This window comes from Schistocerca cancellata, chromosome 1, assembly GCF_023864275.1.
Source record: "Schistocerca cancellata isolate TAMUIC-IGC-003103 chromosome 1, iqSchCanc2.1, whole genome shotgun sequence".
NCBI lineage: Eukaryota > Metazoa > Arthropoda > Insecta > Orthoptera > Acrididae > Schistocerca > Schistocerca cancellata.
This window is the reverse complement of record NC_064626.1, coordinates 672271442-672294367: the sequence shown is the minus strand read 5'-3', so window position 1 is coordinate 672294367 and position 22926 is coordinate 672271442. Positions and strand designations below refer to the sequence as shown.

At 38.0% G+C, this 22926-nt stretch overlaps 2 protein-coding genes across 3 annotated transcripts in view; one reads left to right on the top strand and one right to left on the bottom strand.

The window, feature by feature from the left end:
• LOC126183932 (RNA helicase aquarius) overlaps positions 1-22926 on the bottom strand; it is a 336087-nt gene that overhangs the window by 225391 nt on the left and 87770 nt on the right. The window lies entirely within an intron of this gene.
• The window catches only part of LOC126183955 (probable G-protein coupled receptor Mth-like 5), a 117294-nt gene that overhangs the window by 6916 nt on the left and 87452 nt on the right, over positions 1-22926 (top strand). Inside the window, exons 2-5 of one of the 2 annotated variants that reach the window (XM_049926308.1) lie at positions 3775-4154; positions 8644-8798; positions 9066-9201; positions 14315-16990. In XM_049926308.1, the coding sequence (XP_049782265.1) occupies positions 3775-4154; positions 8644-8798; positions 9066-9201; positions 14315-14606 (963 nt within the window). In that variant the 3' untranslated portion in view covers positions 14607-16990. Of the gene's footprint in view, positions 1-3774; positions 4155-8643; positions 8799-9065; positions 9202-14314; positions 16991-22926 lie in introns of those variants that run through there. The other variant, XM_049926316.1, reaches the window with a different exon arrangement.

Below are 22926 nucleotides of genomic sequence, written 5' to 3'. Positions count from 1 at the left end.
CTCAGCGGGTTCACTAATAATTTCAACATTCGCAAGATCGATCACTTCAAACTGTTTATCAATTCTGAAACATCACTTGCATTCACAATTGCTCCTCCAGCAAGCTTTTTCATTAGTTTTGCCAATGGCAGGTCATCTTTGTGTCTGTGTATACTGTAGGTATCCGTTTCATTCCAAATCACTCTGTAAAATCTGGTCCCAAGACTTTTAGTGTCTCCACCGTAGGTTCAGATCATGAACCAATTATCCAGTAAACTACATCCATTCCCATAGGGCATAAAAAAAAATTCTTTGATGATTGTTTCACCTTCAATTATTAGTAGAAGTGTCTGAAGCAAATGACGACAATATCTTTTTTTCAAGCATTGTAAAATGTCTTGATCCATAGGCTGTATTAAACTTGTCACATTAGAGGGTGAAAACAATGCACAAATACCATGATATTGTAATTCTTCCCCATCAGGGTGTGAATTAGCGTTGTGAGACATTAAGACTGCTTTGGAAGGCAAGCCGTTTTCTTTAGGTATCTGGAACAAAATCATTGGTAAACCACTTTTTAAAAATATTTTTGTCCATCCAAGCACAGTTTTTGGTAGACATATGTAATAGGCAGTGCAGAGGCAGTGATATTTTTTACTGTTCTAGGTTTAGAAGACCTATTACCTATGACCTCCACTTACATTCGATGCAGCAAGAACTGTTAACCTCTCTTCACATTTTTTGTAGCCTGGGGCAGCCTTTTCTTCTTCTGAGGTTAGAGTTTTAGATGGAAGCATTTTATAATTTAGCCCTGTTTTATCACAGTTATACAATTGATCAGGAGTAAGATTTTCTTCTTGTATAATTCTTCTTAACTTCTCACAACATTGTGTAACAGTTTAAGAAAACCTGCAGAAAGTTTCTCAGAACAAATTTCAAGCTGTCTTACACCGTATCTCTTCTTCCACCTATCCAACCATCCTTAACTTGAATAAAATCATCCTCATCTCCCCTTAAATCATTCATAGAAAGATACAGCTTTTTATTGCAGAATATGCCTTGAAATTGGATTTCCTTTTTGCCTTTTTTGAGTAAACCAAATGATTAATGCTTCACTTGCTTTTTCATATTCAGATTTCTTTCACTTGTTTTTTCATACTCAGATTTCTTCATTGACTTCCATTCAAGTGGCGAAATGAAACACTTGTTTGATGAAAACTTCTCAATGATGTCTGTTTCTATGCCAATCTCCAACTGTCACTTCACCAACTTCATACTCAAAAGCAAGTTTTTTTAAATGTTTCTCCCTTGTCTAGTCTTTTAAAAGCATCCAGTTATACATTCAACAGCAGATATTTTCTCGTACTACTACCACTCATTGTAATGTATGAATTCAAACAATAAGAAACACAGTTATATATGTACAGTATACTGTGTGTACATACGACACTTTAAAATTAACATTACAGGTGACACTTTAAAATTAACATGACAGGTGGGCTTACTACAGTATACATGCACAAACAACAATGGACAGTCAATGTTGTAAAATGTGTACTATACTGTTACTTAGGCACACTGTATTTTAATGACCACTGCTGCTAAGTAGGCACAACAATAGGGGTAACAATAAAGATGTACAACTGATAGTACTGAACACACTCCTGAGTTGTTTTTTGCAGGGAACAGCAGTACCACGATTGGATATGATGGGCCAGGAAATCTGCTTTTGTACTAGGCTGGTGGGTAATTACGACCAGTGATGGCTGAGGTGAGAATAGTGGTGGTGTACTGCTCTAAAGACTCTGCATCTGAACAAATACACTTTTCTCAAATGCCATGCCTATATGGGAGGGAACATTTGACATAGAAAGGATGGCGAACGTCATAGTGTAAGTACTGTTGCTTGTTAGTAGGTTTGATATGGACAGAAGTGTGTAGTTGACCGTCAGTGATTATGAGGTCACCATCAAGGAAAGTGGCATGGGGTTTGAAACACAACCATGTGAAGTTCACTTGGGAAAATCAGTTTAGATATTCCAAAAATTTTAACATGTCAGCCTCCCCTTAAGTCCATATAGCAGATATGTCATTAATGTATCCAAACCAAATCAGACGCTGAAGGCTACTGGATCCCAGGAAAGCCCCCTCTAAAGCGACCCATGAAAAGGTTGATACAGAAAGAAGCCACCATAGTTCCCATGACCTTGCCCCTGATCTATCCATATGCTTACCCCTCACAGTTCTCAAGTACATTTTTGATTAAGGTAAGCAGGAAGAGGACATCACAGATTTGGAATCATGTGGGCACTGGTTGAGGCAATACTCACCAGCAGACAGACCACATATATGGGCAATACGGATATAGATGGAAAAATTTGTGAAATTTGTGCAAGTTTCTATGGGACCAAACTGCTGGGTCATCGATCCTGATATAGAGGGAGGAGGAGTGAATGGTGTTAAGCACAGTGTGTGGTTAGAGTGGGACGAGCACAGATTTCTGACAATCTGGGAAATGGTTGGTGTCTTTCATGTAAGAGTGGTGTTTTTGTATACAGATTGAAGTGCTTTGAAGTCATCAGCTATGGGGTGCTAAGGGTGAATAGATTTTTGGATCTTAGAAAGAAGGTAAAAGGTGGAGGTTTGTGGTTTTGGTGGGATAAGAAGTTCTCTGGATTGAGGTGTTAGTCACTGCAAAGGACTTGAGGTTTCAAGGAAGGACTTCAGATCAGTTTGTATCACAGGCGGCATCTTGATGGCAGATGCTGTATGTAGAAGTGTCAGAAAGCCAGCATGAAGCCTCACTTATGTATTTCCCATCAGTCAAGTAAGTTTTTATGTATGTGTATTATGGACAAAACAATATGACTAGTATATGTACAGAAGAGGAAATATGCATTTTAATAGAGCTAACTTATGAATTTTACACCCGTCCATTCTGTAAACAAACTGTGTCATATGTAAGCCTGATACAGCCGACGACTGCCATTGGAGACCACTGCAGTCATAAATCACCAAGGTACATAGGCAAATCAATTTAACCAGCACATCCAATGCAGCACAGGTGCTTTCTCATACAGCAGTTGGTTTAAGTATGTCCCAATAAGGACGGCTTAAAGGTAGCGTCACCAATAGCTGTGAACTGCCACTGAAGCATGCTGTGGTCACATATACAATTTTGAGGCACACATACCCTATGCACAGGCCACATCATTCTGAGCATTCAGATCAAGTCAGTGCATTGCACATTGAATGTCACGTCCCATGTGACAATGGCTTTTAAGGAGAACAAGCCCCTCAAAGGCATTGCAGATGTATTATGTATCGAAAGTATATCCATTCGTCCTAAGACATTTACACACTGCAAAAGCAAGACAATCAGTTCTCTTCTTGTAAAACCAATTGTCAGAACACCACTTCATGTATGGTAAAATACACACCATCAAGAATAGTGAAACAATGCTTATGAATGTCTTTCTTCAGATAGCCAGAAAAGTGATGACTCACTTAACAAAAGATACGTGCTAAAGGGCAGATGCTGAAGTGCTCCTCAGGTCAATTTGTTGAGTGCTTTCAAAGAGTAAACAATTCGCTGCAGTTTAAATGCGTGTTCATAACGTAGTGCATTATTTGCAATCTATAAGAATTTCTCTAAAAAGGGTTTACTAGTGTGAAATACTCCATATTAATTTACTCTGACTTTATTTAGCACTTTTTGTAAACATGTGTATGTGGTGACCTATTACCATAAGGTAGACAACTATTTAATATAAAAATTTCATTCCTACTTTACAGGTGATAAATGAGGAAAAACGTCTACAAGTAAATTATGCTGTAATATGTGCACCCGATGTGAAAGGATCTCAAATAAATGGAACAACTCATCTGTGGAGACACATTTTGGACCCTGCTGGTCATGCCCTTAATATTGCTTGTCTCTTAAGTGTTGCTGTCATCTACTTTGTGATTCCTGCACTGCGTGATCTTGTAGGAAATATACTGACAACAATGGCAATGTGCATGTTAGCCTCACAGGCTGCAGAGCTTGTGGCATCAGTAACCCGATTTTCAGCACATGTCTCATTAGTTGCAGCAGATATTGTGGCATATTCTGCTCTCATGGCTGCTGCCTTTTGGCTCAATACAATGGGGTATTACATCTGGAGAACTTTCAGGTGAGGCCACAACAGAAAACTTTTACTTGTACTTGCGTGTTCAATTATTTCTTCCCATAAATTACATGATATATATATATATATATATATATATATATATATAAGACTAATGTCACAAAATTGAGGATTTTAAGTCTGAAGTTGTCAACACTGTTCTGTTTTGTGGTAATTAATGCTGGTCTAAGAGTGAGATGCAAAGTGACATCCCTGCCAACTAGAGAAGAGAGGTTGTACATTGGGGTCAAAAGAGATATTAAGGAAATGATTAGTTAAAACTCTTCTAAAACATTTCTGATTTTTCTATTACTTCACCTTTCAGTAATCTTCATGTCTTTATCAGTGAAGGAAAACAAAAGAATTGAACATGGCCTAGGATGAGGAGGGGCAAAGGGATAAAATAGCTCTCAAACATGTTTCCCCACCACCTCATTCGTACAGTCCTTCTCCTTGCATGTTGGATATCTTTGCCCCTAGTTCTCCAGTCCACTTACCATAAAAATTCTTACTGTTGGCTGAAACTCTTCCTCCACAAGCACTTCAAACTATCCCTACTCCACAGTAACTGCTCTACTACACTACTGTCCCACTAAAATATCCTTTCTCCTCTTAGCACATATGCTTCTAAACTGCATGTACTCTCTTGCAATATCATTTTATTAACAAATGCATTTGCCCACAACTAAAACTAACACTGTACCTCACCTTACTCAGTTCCCGCTTCATCTGACACTTCCACCTACAACATACATGTTAGAGTAATCCCAGGTACATACATTTGCAATGATCTGAAAAATCCAAAATCTTAAGTCCATCCTAAAAGCTTTCATCTGACTCCATCATCCACCTCATTCCCATGATCTATTAATATACAAGGTGCAACAATAAAGTAACGAGACTGATGTGAAAAAAATGTTGCTTACAGTTTTAGTCAAGTTTAGTATTGTCTCCTTCAAAGTAGTTCCCTTCTGATTGCACACACTTTTTCCAGCACTTCTACCATTGATGGTAACATTTCTGGAACTCATCTTCTGTAATATCCTCCAAGACCCTCATCACAGCTTTTTCGACATCTTGTGTTGTTTGAAAATGGTGTCCCTTAACCGCCGTTTTGACTCTTGGAAATAGAAAAAAGTCGCACGGGGCGATATCTGGCGAATAAAGTGGCTGTGGTAGTACTGAAATTTGTTTTGAGGTTAAAAATTGCTGTACTGGCATTATCGTTATGCAGAATCCAATTATCAGCAATGTTGGCATGGAAACAAAGAACTCTTTTACGAAGTCTTTCTAAAACTTCTTTGTAGTAATATTGTTTAACTGTTTGTCCAGGAGGCACCCACCCTTTATGAACCAAAGAAGCACACAAGCATGCAGTTCACTTTGGACTTTGACAAGCGAGCTTTTTTTGGTCTGGGTGATCCCTTTGAGCACCATTGCAAACTCTGGCATCACCAGTAATAACACGGCTCAACAATTCTGGATTGATTTCCGTTTGCTCTAACAGATCAGCTGCCACATTTTTCCGTGTTTCTTCCTGTTGTGGTGTGAGATTTTTGGGGACCATTTTTGAACAAATCTTTCTCGTACCAAGATCTTCAGTTATTATTAGACGAACCGTTTCTCGATTGATGTTCAGTTCTTCTGCAATCATTTTCATGAATAATCTTCAATCAGATCGTACAAGTTCACACACCCTGGCCAAGTTGACATCCGTCTGTGAGGTTGATGGTCGTCCACTGCAGTCTTCATCTTCAACATACATTCTCCTTCACTAAACATTTTATGCCAAAAAAAACTTGAGCTCTTGACATAACATCCTCTCCAAAAGCCTTCTGAAGTTTACCATAAGTTGTCGTCACGTTTTCACCCAATGTAACGCAAAAAGAAATGGCATGTTGTTGCACAATATTATGCGATTCTATTTCTGTGACAAGAAACACAAACACGTTTTAAATTATTACAGCACAACTCACAACTGAGCAGTTGCATCGATGTGCCACTTGGACTAGAAGCAGCTTATAGACCAAGGGCAAAGATATAGTACCTACGCAGGCCTGAACGGTTGCCACATCTTGCAAAGAAAATCAGTCTCATTACTTTATTGTTGCACCTCACATGTCACCCCACCATGGCAACTATGTTCCCTGCTGCATTACGTTTGGTTTGGTGGGTCAGTCAGCCAGTTACCCACAGCCAAATTTTTCACACTGAAAGACACTAGCCATTCCTTCCAGCACCTCTCTTCTATACTCATGCCTTTTGCAGTTGGTTTTATATTTGACACTATCAACACCTCTATAAAAACAAACATTCCCTTGCCCCGGAATCCCTATGCCAAGACACCTATTTGCTGAGAATCTACATGAGATGAGAATGGAAGCTTTCAGAATGTGGTACCATGATATAATGCTGCAGATTAGCTGGGTAGACCAAATAAACTGACATGGAGGTACTGAATCGAATTGGGAAAAAAAGAAAATTTATCTCACAACTTGGCAAAAGTAAGAGACTGATTGATAGGACAATATTCTGTGGCACAAGGAATCAGTGCAGTACTGGAGGGAAGTGAAAGAGAAGGGAGGGAAAGGGGGGGGGTTAGGAGGAGGCAAAGGTTTAAATGCCAAAAATAGGTTCAAATGGATGTAGGTTGCAGTAGTTTTGCAGATGAAGAGGCTTGCACTGGGTAAACCGGCATGGAGAGCTGAATCAAACCAGTCTTCAGACAGGACCACAACAACACATCAATCCAGTTTTCTCAGTCATCCTATGTTCTTTAATCCACATTCTCTATGCTGAATTTCACTCAAATCTGTGATGAGTAAAAGATCCTCTGTCCACATCACACCTACCTACCACAAGCATTACCCTGTCTTAACAGCTTAACTTCCCTGAAACTGGATCTCCATTTGTTCCTATCCTACAGTCTCTTTGCACTTCCCAATCCTCTGTCCCTGCATCTCCAGCTTTTTCCGACTTCCTTCTTTTCTCATTTCCTATCTAATTGCCCTTAGACCTGCCAAATTTTTCCCATGCAATTTTGAACAATGACAACAAATAAGATACAATGAACTTACTTCATAAAATACATGGTGTCACTGCTAGATTCCAGCATCTTTTACAATACCTTGCAGTGGATGTCATGCTTGGACTCCCGGTCTTCCTTTCCTCCTGTCCTCTTCCCCACGACAGTAGTAGCACTCATCTACATCTACATCCATACTCCGCAAGCCACCTGACGGCTTGTGACAGAGGGTACCTTGAGTACCTCTATCGGTTCTCCCTTCTATTCCAGTCTCGTATTGTTCGTTGAAAGAAGGATTGTCGGTATGCCTCTGTGTGGGCTCTAATCTCTCAGATTTTATCCTCATGGTCTCTTCACGAGATATACGTAGGAGGGAGCAATATACTGCTTGACTCCTCGATGAAGATACGTTCTCGAAACTTCAACAAAAGCCCGTACCGAGCTACTAAGCACCTCTCCTGCAGAGTCTTCCACTGGAGTTTATTATCTCCATAACGCTTTCGCAATTACTAAATGATCCTGTAATGAAGCGCACTGCTCTCCGTTGGATCTTCTCTATCTCTTCTATCAACCCTATCTGGTACAGATTCCACACTGCTGAGCAGTATTCAAGCAGTGGGCGAACAAGCGTACTGTAACCTACTTCCTTTGTTTTCGGATTGCATTTCCTTAGGATTCTTCCAGTGAATCTCAGTCTGGCATCTGCTTTACCGACAATCGTCTTTATATGATCATTCCATTTTAAATCACTCCTAATGCATACTCCCAGATAATTTATGGAATTAACTGCTTTCAGTTGCTGACCTGCTATACTGTAGCTAAATGATAAGGGATCTTTCTTTCTATGTATTCACAGCACATAACACTTGTCTACATTGAGATTCAATGTTAGACCTTATATGTTGTTTTTGCCCCAACTGTTCAGAATTTCTTTGTGTTTTGCTTTTTCTTACAAAGCTTTCTTCTGTTATGAAGACAATATCCTCATTTTGCTACCTATCTGTCTACTGCTTTACCTGGATCCATCTCTCTTCACCCAGTTTCCACTAAACTGGAACTGCCTCCTTATATCAGGTCTGCTACCCTCCATTTCAAATTTTATACAAATTCTGCAGTCAAACACATCCTGCAACCTCGTCACTTTATGCTACAGTTCATAACAACAACATAAGCAGTGTATGTTCAGGGCTGCATGTTTCAATTTCCACAACTCAGCACTACGTTATTTTAATTGTTCTGTACTTGTAAGTGTTATTGTATTGCTTTGGCTTCCAAGATTATATACTGAAACTTCTCCTCAATGCTCAATTGTCAGATGTCAATAATCAGATATTGACTCAACTCCATAAAGTGTGGACGTAAAATATGAATTTTGTCAACAGATCAAATCAAGTTATTTATTTTCTATAAATTTAAACTAGCTCATATGAGACTTCTGGTCAACATATCTGATTCTATTCTACTCCATAGGTCACGGAATGTGTTCTTGCGTGTGACAGATGGAAGAAAATACTGCTACTATTCCACTTATTCTTGGTGTTGCACAGCTGTAATGACTGCAGTAGCAGTATTTGCACATTACATTCTGGAATCTGGACAAAGAAAACCGACTGACAGTTCTATAGGTGAGTACAGTGACTTTCAAGCAATTTTATTGCCATTCCATTAGTATTTCATGACACAGTGAGATGGAATGCTTTAAAAATATACACCCAATTCAAATGGATAAGTGGCAGTTACCAGACGAAAGAAACTATCAGTTATTTCATACTAAGCACATAGCTTTAAGTAGGTGATATCACTTGGCCCATCTGCTGCAAATGCATACCATTATACTGAAATTGTTATTCAGATTTTATTGTACATCACTCATGCCTGCTTTATTTTTACAGGATGGCTCGGTGTGTCTGTAATTTTCACAGCAGTTGGGTTCACCATCCTAGTGAACATTTACTTCTATGTAACAACAGGTCATGCAATTAGCAGGATGTCAACATATGGAAGAATACATCATAAAATGAAATATAGGTAATGAATTATTTTCACATATCACACTTAACTGTTTTCTGTTTCCTTAAATACTGTTGCTAAATTTCCAGTAAACAGACAGAATATGATAAAATGTGACAGCATGCTTACCAGCATGTTCTAAAATGCTGTGCAAAGAAATGAGATTTATCAGTGCTCATACCTAAGGTTCTATTGGTGATAAAAACTGTTTTGGATAGCCCTTGTGCTAGGAAACATTTGTATAACCAACAGAAGGATTTGTGTTAGTGTCACTATCCTACAGTACTCAGTCAAAGTATGAATATTACACATTTCCTCCTGCTTAGACCATTGGAGCAAACCAGATGTTCTTTTTGCATTTGATTTGGTCTACAGTGTGCTTGATGGGACTTATGGAGGCACCATTAGTTCAATGGTATTCCTCGACCCCACCCCCACCCCCCACAAAAAAGAAAAAAATGGTTTCTTTACTATTATTTTGCTGTCATCAGCAGACCAAAACCCAGCTGAGGATTCCAAGACGGCTCTCACAGCAGACTGCATAAATTCTTCCAATATATTCCTAATATACTGATCTCTAACAACCTTGAAAATGTTCTTGATATCTCTACCCCTTTCCCAGATATATTCTGTAAACTAAACCTGCATCATTCTTCACAATAATAGAATGTGTGAAAGCCCTGTTAATATGACTGGCGGATGTGTCAGTTATTAGTGACAAATGTTGGTGGTTTGGAAAATATAACCTGTCCTTAAACTGCTCATGAGGAAGCAAGAACATGGTAGTTATAACCAGCATCCAGACTTGCTTCAAAGTGGCACAGCCTTCATAAAAACATTACACTTCTTTAACCTATTTGACATTCGTTACAGATTTTTAACATCAGTGATCATCAAGTACAGTCAACTGCTGGCATGATATTAAATGCTTATATATATTCTTCACAATAATATAATGTGTGAAAGCATTTAAGCATTTAATATCACAGCCAGCAGCTGAAACATTCCACATGGGAAAAATATATAACAAAAAAAATGCTGTGACTTACCAAACGGGAAAGTGCTGGTAGATAGGCACAATAAAAGACACACAAACACGCACACAAATATCAAGCTTTCGCAACCCATGGTTGCGTCATCAGGAAAGAGGGAAGGAGAATGGATGGCAGCTGTCATAATCAAACGGTCCCTTCCCTACAGCTTAGGTCTTCGTGGCAAACGAATCTACTCCAATCCCGAATCCTTGAACCATTACACCAACAACCTGAAAACAGCTTTCGCATCCTGCAACTACCCTCCCGACCTGGTACAGAAGCAAATAACCAGAGCCACTTCCTCATCCCCTCAAACCCAGAACCTCCCACAGAAGAACCCCAAAAGTGCCCCATTTGTGACAGGATACTTTCCGGGACTGGATCAGATTCTGAATGTGGCTCTCCAGCAGGGATACGACTTCCTCAAATCCTGCCCTGAAATGAGATCCATCCTTCATGAAATCCTCCCCACTCCACCAAGAGTGTCTTTCCGCCGTCCACCTAACCTTCGTAACCTCTTAGTTCATCCCTATGAAATCCCCAAACCACCTTCCCTACCCTCTGGCTCCTGCCCTTGTAACCGCCCCCGGTGTAAAACCTGTCCCATGCACCCTCCCACCACCACCTACTCCAGTCCTGTAACCCGGAAGGTGTACACAATCAAAGGCAGAGCCACGTGTGAAAGCACCCACGTGATCTACCAACTGACCTGCCTACACTGTGATGCATTCTATGTGGGAATGACCAGCAACAAACTGTCCATTCGCATGAATGGACACAGGCAGACAGTGTTTGTTGGTAATGAGGATCACCCTGTGGCTAAACATGCCTTGGTGCACGACCAGCACATCTTGGCGCAGTGTTACACCGTCCGGGTTATCTGGATACTTCCTACTAACACCAACCTATCCGAACTCCGGAGATGGGAACTTGCTCTTCAATATATCCTCTCTTCCCGTTATCCACCAGGCCTCAATCTCCGCTAATTTCAATTTGCCGCCACTCATACCTCACCTGTCATTCAACAACATCTTTGCCTCTGCACTTCTGCCTCGACTGACATCTCTGCCCAAACTCTTTGTCTTTAAATATGTCTGCTTGTGTCTGTATATGTGTGGATGGATATGTGTGTGTGTGCGAGTGTATACCCGTCCTTTTTTCCCCCTAAGGTAAGTCTTTCCGCTCCCGGGACTGGAATGACTCCTTACCCTCTCCCTTAAAACCCACATCCTTTCGTCTTTCCCTCTCCTTCCCTCTTTCCTGATGAGGCAACAGTTTGTTGCGAAAGCTTGAATTTTGTGTGTATGTTTGTGTGTTTATCAACCTGCCAGCACTTTCGTTTGGTAAGTCACATCATCTTTGTTTTTAAGTATATTTTTCCTTTGTGGAATGTTTCCTTCTATTATAACCATATATATATATATCTGTGTGTGTGTGTGGGGGGGGGGGGGGGGGGGGGGTACAGATAACCTGAGACTAACTCTAGAGATACTCCCCAAATAGCGGTGTAACAAGTTAAAACATGCCCAAAACAACAGCAAATATCACAGAAATTGGAGACCTTAGAATCATGAAATTACATTTGACTTCATTGTACAATGCCTTAGGTGAGATAGAAGAAGCCATTCCCCATTTCCATTGTCCAGTTAGGATCTCTTACTCATTGGTTGAGATTTAATATAAGTCCAACATCAAATGCAGTTACATTATTTATGGTATGGCTGTGTACACATATTCACACGTATGCAGGCACTTCAGAAAATATGTTAAAACATGTCGTCACATGCTAAGACCATAGTGCAGCAAGAGTGGTACATGGTCAGAAGATGTAAGATGTTCCAGGTTTCATACAGAGACAATTCCACTGTAGTACAGATCAGAGGTGCACCACTGTGTGAGAGTGAAATGGCATGCTACACAGTTGAAATACGTGAGACAGTACAACTCTTAGGGGCAAAACATAGATTTCCCAACTATGAGGATGTTCACACACCAGTTCTTGAATGGCTTCATCACCAAGGCACAGATTTCTATCATTGAGGAATTTAACTATTGGTAAAATGTTCCAAATGTTGTTTATTGAAACTGTTTAAACATAATGGAATCTGTGTCACTTTGAAGTGTAGTGCAGCATTCAATAAAAGTTACTTGCTCTGCCACAATAATGTTGAACTTAATATTTGAAGTCCCCTTGTAATTTGAAAAATGGAAATTGTTCTTATTTTTGACTGCCCTACACAAACTAGTTACAAGTTTACCTGTTTTTTTTATGACAGTGCATTTATTAATGCTGACATCTATAAAATTTATATTGTCAAATCTAGTACTCAAACTGTCCACACACCAGAGGTTTCTTCTTACATTTCTTGCTCAGATCTGCAGAGAATGGAAATGGTAAACAATTATTAAGGACAAATATTCTCATTCCCCAAGTAGGTGACAAGAGTGCAAATACCGTATTAAACTGTAGGTCATTCCCACCACATCCCCACACACCTCCCCAAAAAATTTACTGGGTAAGTCAGTTTACAAGTCGGTGCAAGGCCATGGCATACCACGTCGGTGGAAGGCCATGGCATACCACCTCCAACAGTATCAGTATAAGGCTTAATAGGGTAGGTTTACTTTTTTTATGCTCTATATCCAGATTTATGTCAGGAAGACATGCCTTCTTAGATCAAAAACTCCAATAAAATGTTCCCTTTCCAGGTTTCTAGGTTTAACAATGAAATCTGTCCCTTATTTTGTAAGCTGAACACTCATGGTGGGACAAAACCTGTGGAATCTAATCCAAATATCTACGTTTCATGGGCAATTCGTTTTCAACTCAATCATCAAGGAGATACTATCTCACAAACTGACACTTTCAAGACACTACCTACACCTTACACCTGCTCCTCTTCCACATTCCACGTAGCATCCCCTGAAATTGTGCAGATGTAGAAGACTGAATTATTTAACCACATATTCAGGTTTCTTATTTGAGAAAATCTTTTACTGCCACGAGTATTAATTTGGAGTGAAAAATTCAATGAAAATTCTTGGAAGAGTACTTGAAAAAAGTAAAAGATGAAGCATAGTTTAGAATTCAGTGTCTTGTAAACACTGAAGTCGCTGATGATGACTACCATTTTTGGAAGAAATATCCTAATATTCAGCACATGTGCTTACAGAAACAATAGGAATCACATATCAGGAAGGCTACGTAGGAATTTGAAATGCAATCTCCCGAATATGAGTCCAGGATCTTAACTACTGTACTATCTCACTCAATCCAAGTGTAAGAGATTCAACTTAAATAATAACCCATGCACTGTGATTAAATAATCTACTTTCCTCTGGGAGGTGCCTCCTTGGACCCCTAGGAGAGAAAAGGAACTATAGCACAGCGAAGCTGGGGCATGGATTGCATTCTGATAGATTAGTAAAAAGATAGCTGCAGTTACAAGATGGCGTTGAACTGAACTTTACCCAGTATACATGTTCAGCATTTCAGCATTTTTCTGTTCATTCCTGCCTGAAAATGAGCCTGCATCTCATATTCACATGTGTGAGTTCACACCTGTTTAAGCTGGCCAATTCTTTTTCTGCTTAGATGAAAGTTCACTGAATGCAAAAGAACTTTAGGATTTAGTTCCAGCCGAGCATGTTTACAGCTGTAATGCTAAATCAAAAATTCTACACGTTTAAAATTAAAATGGGGGATGAAAAATAGAAATGAAAGAAAACATAACAATGGAAGTAGTGAGTCACACATATTATTTGTTAGGAAGATATAAGTAATCTTAGAAATATGACAAAAAGTTGGATAATCATTGTAAACGGATAACTAGTGATATACGAAACACACTTCTAGTAGTGGGCACATTGATTTCAGTCCAAACTAGTACTGTTATTTTTAACATAAAATCAAACTTCTTTGAATGGCAGTAGAAAAAATGTTATGCAGCAAATTAAGTAAAGTTAGCTCACTGTGTTTCATTTTGAAACCAGTTTACAATTTGATTATAATGCAAAACTCTGCCTTTTTAGTATATAATAGTTCATAGAGAACATACATTTAGTACCTGCACCTATGTCTTTCTGATCTCTTTCAGCTTTGAGATGTTCGTCCAGCTATTTCTGGTTCTCTGTATCAGCTGGCTCTTCAAGGGCCTATCACGCTTGCCATATGACGCTCTATTCTATTGTTATGTTGTGGTCAATGCACTCCTGGGACCACTTGTTGTTTATGTTGTGATTTGCAACCAACACAGGGTAACATCTCAGTTAAGAGCTTTATGTTGCTGTCCTTGTTGTAAAGCAAGTGAAGTGGACGACTCTCCTGAATGGGGTGAAGAACTTACCCGTATGACAGGAGTAGGTGGCATGACTGTAACCCAGTGCTGACACTTCCTAACTCTACGTTCTTTTTTTTTTTTTTTTTTTTTTTTTTTTTTTTTTTTTTTTTTTTTTCCTTTTCCTGAAAATGCTGTTATTGGGACCAATAATGTACACAGTACTAAGTTGCAGAAATGTAACTCGCATGTAATCTAGTCATTTGTAATTAAGAACTAATTTTATATTTACTACATCTTCGCTTTTTTTTTCTTATTATAATTATCTGAAATTGAATGAAATTATTTTCCTACCATTCAGAAAGACTCACATGCAATGTTATTGATATGTACACCTTACAAAAGTTTCTTTAGTAGCGACTGTTTTGCTAATGTAACATTCCATAAATGTTTATTGTAATCCGAACCAAAACAGATAGCTGCTACGAGATACAACCATTATACAAGGATAAAATTGTTTTAAGCTTAATTGATGTGTCACTTTCGGATCACTGTGAAAGGGATTTTTCCCTGTTATGTTCATAAAAATAAGTATCTGCTACCTTCGTTAAGGAATCAAAATCTAACAAAGAAATTAGATGAAGGCATCCAACTGTGATACCTACACGACAATTAAATTCAGAAAAGTAAAGAAAATCATATGTTGTTGAGAGAGTAAGACTTAACATTAAAAAAAATTACAAGTCTTCCACTGAGATGCTTTTATAAGACTTTGTTCTAGTAGGCATCACTACCTATTAGAGGGCAGAGTTTTCCTCCATTAAAAGTTTCCCCATCAGTTTCATAATGTTCCTCACTACACTTTTCTTCCTCAAACTTTATAATTACACTCAAAAGTAATAACTTATGTCAAAAGTATATTTTTATAATGAAATCTAATATGTCTTCCCACAATCATGAGCAATAATACTTAATGTCACACCTACTCTCAATGACAAGAGTCAATGCCAGCAACTATTCTCGGCTCTGGCACAATGTACTTTATATAAATAAAAATGGGTGAAAAAGATAACTTCGCTTTCGATACAGGTTGTGTGTGTGTGTGTGTGTGTGTGTGTGTGTATGTGTGTTTTGCCATATGTTGTAAGTAGCACCTGATATTATTAAAAGTATTACAATTTTTTATTTGTTTTATGAGTCTGTGATTTGATGGCTTACTGCCATGAATAGAGAGAATCTCAATAAAGCACTATGTATTCAAGTGGCAGCTTAGTTTTGTAGTTTTAGTAGTAGATTTCTGTTCATAGGCTGACACTTTATTTGACTATATTTTACACCGTTTTATATTTATAATGTAACTTGCAACAACATCATTTGTAGACTTTGCACTGAATGTTTGTATGCACCTCACTATTTCAGTTACTCAAATGGTTTCTTCCTACAAATTGCAATTGTTGCACAATTTCTAGAACAGCATGTGTTACTTCTAAAACCTTTTTGATATACACGATTAGTGACTAGGTTGTGTATTTAGATCGGACAATTATCAGACAGGTTCTGTTTTTAGATCAGATGACATTTATTTCTATAACAAAAAGGATGTAATTTAGCAATCGGCTGAACATACAGACACATACATATGTTATACTTTGGATGAACTGTACTATGAACTATTAAAGAAAAAAAGACAATTGTTACAGCTTAGTTCATCTGAACACACCCATGTAATTCTGGTTTTCATTGGTTTTATTGTAAACGTCATTGTTGCTAACAGCTGTTAAAGTAATCAAACCCGGGAAAGGAAATATATTGAATGTTAAATGGCTGAATTTATACAAGATTGAAGATCTGCAAGCTCCAGTGAATGATGTCAGATTTCATGAGGTTTATGTGATGATAAAACTTTATTTATGACTTGTGACATTTGCATATGTTGAGGAACAGAAAAATTCTCTAATGATATTTAATCATTTGCTCTCATCTTTAACTTTCCTTCAACCTATTATTAGTAATACCCTTTTTCTCCTGACAAAGAATTCAAAGAATCAAGATCTGTAAAAGCAGTCCTCAACCTCAATTTTTACTTTATTTTTATACCTGCACAGGGATGAGGGAGAAACATTCACTCAGTAACTGTTGTAACACTGTTGACAGATGACCTAATAGGTAAACAAATGTTGCATGTCGAGTTCCCCAATCATTCTACACAAAAATTTTTGAGAGGACAGAAACAAAATAGCAAAGGAAATATATACAGGCGTCAGTGAGGTAAAAAAGTTTTTTCTCCATATTATCTTCCTTATGAGGCTGTATTTATTAATTTTCAGATTTTAGCTTTCATTTCTGACCTATCTGGTAGCTTATCTTGCAGCTCACGATTAGTTCATTGGAATTTGAATATAATTCATCCAATTCATCTGATCCATTCTTTCCCACGCAGCTCTCTCTTAAACAATGTCTGAAGTACCATTTCCTTAACTCAAGTACATGAATCTAACTCATCTAACAACAGAAGTTAAAGATCCGTATGTGTGTTTTGTTGTTGTTGTTGGTGGTGGTGGTGGTGGTGGCGCGCGTGTGTGTGTGTGTGTGTGAGAGAGAGAGAGAGAGAGAGAGAGAGAGAGAGAGAGAGAGAGAGAGAGATATTTAATGTTTCCTCTCTACAGTTTATTTCATTATCTGATTTATATAAAACAACTGCTTAGAATGCAGTGAAGCTAGATACAACCAGAACTGACACACAGCAAAAACGAGAAGCTGCAAGCTATGTTAGTAATATCAAATACAGCAATTTTGTAATTTTTATCTGACTTCTTACTCTAGTAGATTAATGGAAAATCTCATATAAAGATGTGAGACAAATACTAACAAAGAGATAGAGGGGCTGGCCAGTACTTACCTCAGCTCAGTACAGCCGATAGATACACAAAAAAACAGAACCGAAAATTTATGTTCCTAGCTTTCGGAACAAATGTTCCTTCATCAGGGAGGAGAGAGGGGAAAGAAAGGGAAGAAGGGAAAGTAGATTCAGTTACTCACAACCCAGGTTATGAAGCAACAGGGAAAGGAAAACAGGGAGGGTAGCAAGGATGGAGTAGAATATCTTTGGCTTCCCTCTGACAACCATGCCTCCATCCTTGCTACCCTCCCTGTTTTCCTTTCCCTGTTGCTTCATAACCTGGGTTGTGAGTAACTGTATCTACTTTCCCTTCTTCCCTTTCTTTCCCTTCTCTCCTCCCTGATGAAGTAACATTTGTTCCGAAAGCTAGGAACGTAAATTTTCGGTTCTGTTTTTTTGTGTATCTATCGGCTGTACTGAGCTGAGGTAAGTACTGGCCAGCCCCTCTATCTCTTTGTTAGTTCTTACTCTAGTACTACATCAGGAAAACAACTGGAGTACTTTCAGAGCTATGTTCTAATTATGTTCATACTGCCATTAATTTATTCATAGACAGAACTTTCTAAGATACAAGAGCTGTTCCATTTAATATATAGTAGAGGACAACTGCACTGTTATTTATGCCACTACAATAAGATTTTCTACCTCACAGAAAATGAGCAACCACTGACTGATACTTAAAAAAAAAACAAGTAATATTTTAGAAACCCTTTCACACTGCACTCTCCTGCACTATGTTGCCAAAAGAACAGCTGGAGTAGTAAATAAAGGAAATTGCAAGCACAAAATAGGAAGTGATAATATATGTTTCCCTGCTAACAAATTGCAGTCATTGACTTCAGTGCTAAAGTCTTCATGAAAACTTCTCTCAACATAACTTACAATGCAATATTGCACACTATTCATCTCTGCAAAAATGAATGACTTTTCCAAAACCAAAATGAAGTTCAGTAGTCTTCACATAAAAACCATGAATTCTCCTTAGGTCTCTTTAGTTCTACAAAACATGAAACATTTATGGACAGAGTTATACTTTCAATAATACGAGGCCAGATAAAATATAAGCGGGATTTTTTATTTAAATTCATTTATTGAAAAACTCAAAGCAATTATAATTATTCCACATAGCCTCCTGCTTTGGAAATACATTTGTCCTAGCGTATTGGCAGCTTTTTGATGCCCTCATCACAAAAAGGACTTGGTCGTGTCACCAGCCAGTTGCGCATGAAGTCTTCCACACTCTTATCATCTAGAGCTTCTTTAAGCAGTGCAAATAAATGGAAATTGCAGGGCGATAAGTCCGGGCTCTAAGGAGGATGATCAGGCTTAGTCCAGTACATTTCCTGTAGCTTGGAGACAGTTAGAGCTGCAGTACGGGGTTGCGCAATGCTGTGGAGAAGGATGACCTGCCGAATCGATTGGTCTTGTCTTTCGCGGCAATACACAGCTCTCACTGCCTTGCTCAACAGTTTGCAGTAGTAAGCAGCATTGATTGTGCATCGCTCATGCAAAAAATCAATCAGCAAAATGCCTCGCTGATCTTTCAACCGAAAGAACCTTGCCAGCTGAGAGTCGAGTCTTGTCTTTCACTGATGCTGCTTCCTCTGTCCTCCACCACTCCTTACTGGTTTGTTTGGATTCTGGAGTGTAATGGTGATACCATGTTTTGTCACAGGTGACAAACCGACTTAAAAATGCATCACCTTCTTCCGCAAACCTTGCTGTAAGCCTCTGACAGACCTCCAAACGTCTCACCTTCAGATCTTCAGTCAAAAGTTTAGGGATTCATCTGGAACACACTTTACAGAACTGTAGGTCATTTGTGGTGATTGCTTGACAGCTCGCATAACTGAGACCAACTTTGTGCAATTTCTCATACTCTCTCCCGTCAATCATTGTCAACAATGTCTTTAACCGCGCAAATGTTTTTGTCTGTGATGCTAGTCCTAGGATGGCAATCATGTTGCTGACTGTCCACTTGTTCTTTTCCTTCCTTGAACTTTTTATGACAGGTAAACACAGGCATCCTTGATAATGTTTTATCAACAAACTGTGCAGTCAATCCTTGGCAAATTTCCACCACTGTAACTCCTTCACGAGCAAGAAATTTGATAATTATACGTTGCGCAATGGAGGGGTGCACCTGTTGCTCAGACATTGTGAGCATTACTGACAAAATGGTGAGAAATATCTAACAGCAAGCTCTCCTCACTTCTAACGGTCCCGCCTAAGCATAGCAGAAGTGCGGGGCCAGTCCTGCCAACTGTTGATATTCAGGAACAAAAATCCCAATTGTATTTCATCCCCCCTCGTATATCTGTCCTTATATTACAGTTTTCATGAGGCAGTGGAAAGTGGTAGTGCTTGCAGCTTCTTGTGTATATAAATCTGATTTAAAATTAAGATGCTTACTAATGTTTTAGAGCTTAACTCTCACTACTTTTTAAGCAGAACTAATATAAATCAAGGAAAAAAATAAGTGTCAACTGCCTAACTGATAATAATAATTGTCACCATTTATCTTGTCAATTTCAAATATAGTTTAACAACAAAAGTGAGCTGTAAAAAGAGGCTAATTTGGGTAAAACAATATATTCTTTAAGGCACCTACCCAACAAACCTCGCCAAGACCTGTGTATACAGTTACTCTGTGAATGTATTTCATAACAACATCAGTAGAAAATTACTGAATCGGCAAAACCTGTGCTGAACTTAATCTGTGCCCTGTAGGAAGCTTTTCAGATAAGATCATTTTTAATGTAATATATTCTGTATTTGTTTGGCAATACTCAAATTACGAACTGTGCAATCACAATAAACCATGGTAACTACATCATGTACTTTTGTAAAGTGACTGCTCTGACTCCATCAAATAATGTACTTAAATATGTAATTACTATATTGTATTTTAATGTGAATTAAATTATATTGTAACATTAAAGCAACTTATATTTTAATTTGATATTGTATGGGACCTATACACCCTGCTTGACTTCGACATTACCACTAAAACGTCATTTCAAATTATACCGTCAGGAGAAAGGAGATTGAGAAGGAACAAATTATTTCAGTGCAGTACACCAAATTACTTTATATCATACAGTTCACAAAGGAGAAAATGTAATCTCATCCTCATTTACCCGTTTTTGACTCTATGTATTGGTTCCCAAAATGCAATTTGTTCCTTATTATAATTCATCAGATCTTGCCTTATCACTTTGCATCACAAGATTTCACATTGGCACTGCAGTTGTGACTTCTATAAATATGGTACAGTTAAATTCAAAAGCACAAGCTTTGACGACTACGTTCTTTATGCTTTAGCTGACAATGAAAACAATATTTCAGAGGATGACAATGGATATGAAAAATTTTACATCCCTGTTTAGTTCAAATAGAATGTTTTATAAATTAGTGCTTTATTCCTAAAAGCATTCCAATCGTATCCATGTGCCAAACAACATATAGAATAAATTACAGGCGGCAAGACCCACCGTGGAGATAGTAGGGGCAGACTACATTACGGGACAAGCGAATGTTTGAGAATTGGACTGAGTCATGATTGTGGTCTTTTACTTATGTATTAGTTGTGTTCTTACAAATGACCTGTGCCACATAGGATATTGCAGTCGGTTTCACAGATGTTCAAGCACAGCACTGCGGAAGGGTTGGAGGGGGAACAGTGATACCAGCTTGGAGCTTGGCTGAGAACTGGGATGGGTGAGTGGGCAGCAAATTTCATCGTGCTGCCAACCAAGGGAATGGCATACTTTGGATTTTTATGAACACCTACCATGTCTAAACTGCAGTTTTCATTAATGCATTTGAATTGACTTTAAAATCACACAAGTACACAATAATAGTACACATTTCTGCAGGTGACAGTAAAAGACTACATAGGGGTCAGTGGCCTACTTACATGTTTCTTGCAACAGTATTGTCAACACTCACCATGTGGTATGATGGGAATGAAAGGGAGTATGTCAGCAGCTGGTTCCATGCAGCTAATGAGAGAGCGGTGGGCAGACAATATGTTTGGAACTGAGAAATATTGTAACATTCTCATGTCAGTTTAGAAGCATAGTTCAATACGTATTCAACAAAAAATAGCTGCATTCTCAGGCCACAATGTAACCACAACCAAAGAAATTGGGACAAATTCAAAAGGAACAGCCAAATATTTGGGACAAAAGAGATATATATTTCACAGCTGTGCTATTAGGATGAGGGTGACGATTAAAAATAATGGAAACCCAGACAAAAGGCTTAGTAAACAAAGAAGGTAGTGAAGGTAAAAATTACTATAAACCATTTCTCTTGGCTTATTTTATTTCTCTGTCTATTATAAAAATGTACACAATCAATCAATGGCCTACATTCAGAATAGATACAATGCCAACATTTTAGGCAGATATTTTGTCCATAAAACATTTTGTAATTCATCTTATATTCAGTGTCGTCTTATAGTTGGGTAAATATGGTATTATGGATCTGCCACAAAGTCTGACAATCTGTGTCAAATATCCTCTACTCTGCATCAAAACAAAAATTTTTGCTTTGGTGCAGGGAGTAGAAATTATGTGACATGAACTATCAAACTGTGTGGCACTCGCAGCACCTAAAAGATACCTGGACTGACTGCATGTTCATGAGATAAACATCAAAATAAAATTTAAAAAAACACTGCTATAAGGGAATTTACTTTCACAGGAAGAGAGAGAAGAAATAGTTAAGTAAAAAAAAGGGGTCATGAGCATATTCTGACTTTAGAGAAAAATACACTTATGTACCTTTTTTTATGCACTGCAAATAATAAAATAATATACATGTCAAAATCATTCATTCAGCTACAGGAGACATATCAAAAATGTATAGTAAAACTTTACTAAAGAGCAAGAACAACAGACAATAAAAATGTGCTAAAAACAATATAGTTCTGTTATTTAAAAAAATCTAATACTAAGGTACACCTTTCTCAAATAGTCAGTTCATAATCTAGTAGTTATTCTACTGAACAGTAGCTTTTATCCCATAGTATTTTCTGCAACCTTATTTTTGGATGACTGCCCTTTATATTAAGTATGTTTTTGCCTATTAATTTATTATATACATATTTTCATCTCCATATACTGTGGAGACAGTTTGTGGGAAGCATTATATTCTCTTTGTTTCTCTTGTTGTATGTATGGCTAAAATGATTCGCCTCAAATAATTTTTGTATGGTCCATAAGGAGATTATAATTTCATAAATATACATAAATACACATGTGTCTGAAAGTTTTCTTCTGGAGCTTCAGCAGCTCAGAAAACTATAACATACCCAACGACAGATTCAAAATAACTGTGACATGCTAGTTTCATGTACTCATATTTACAGCTACACACATACTCTGCTAACTAGAGATGGGCAAAGTCGTTCATCCTTAGGAACTAGTTCATTGGTGATCGCTCTTTTTTGGGAAGTGTTCATTTTTACTCATTCACCGTTCATTTGTGCTTGGTATACGGCTCTTATGAAAAATTGAAAATTAGT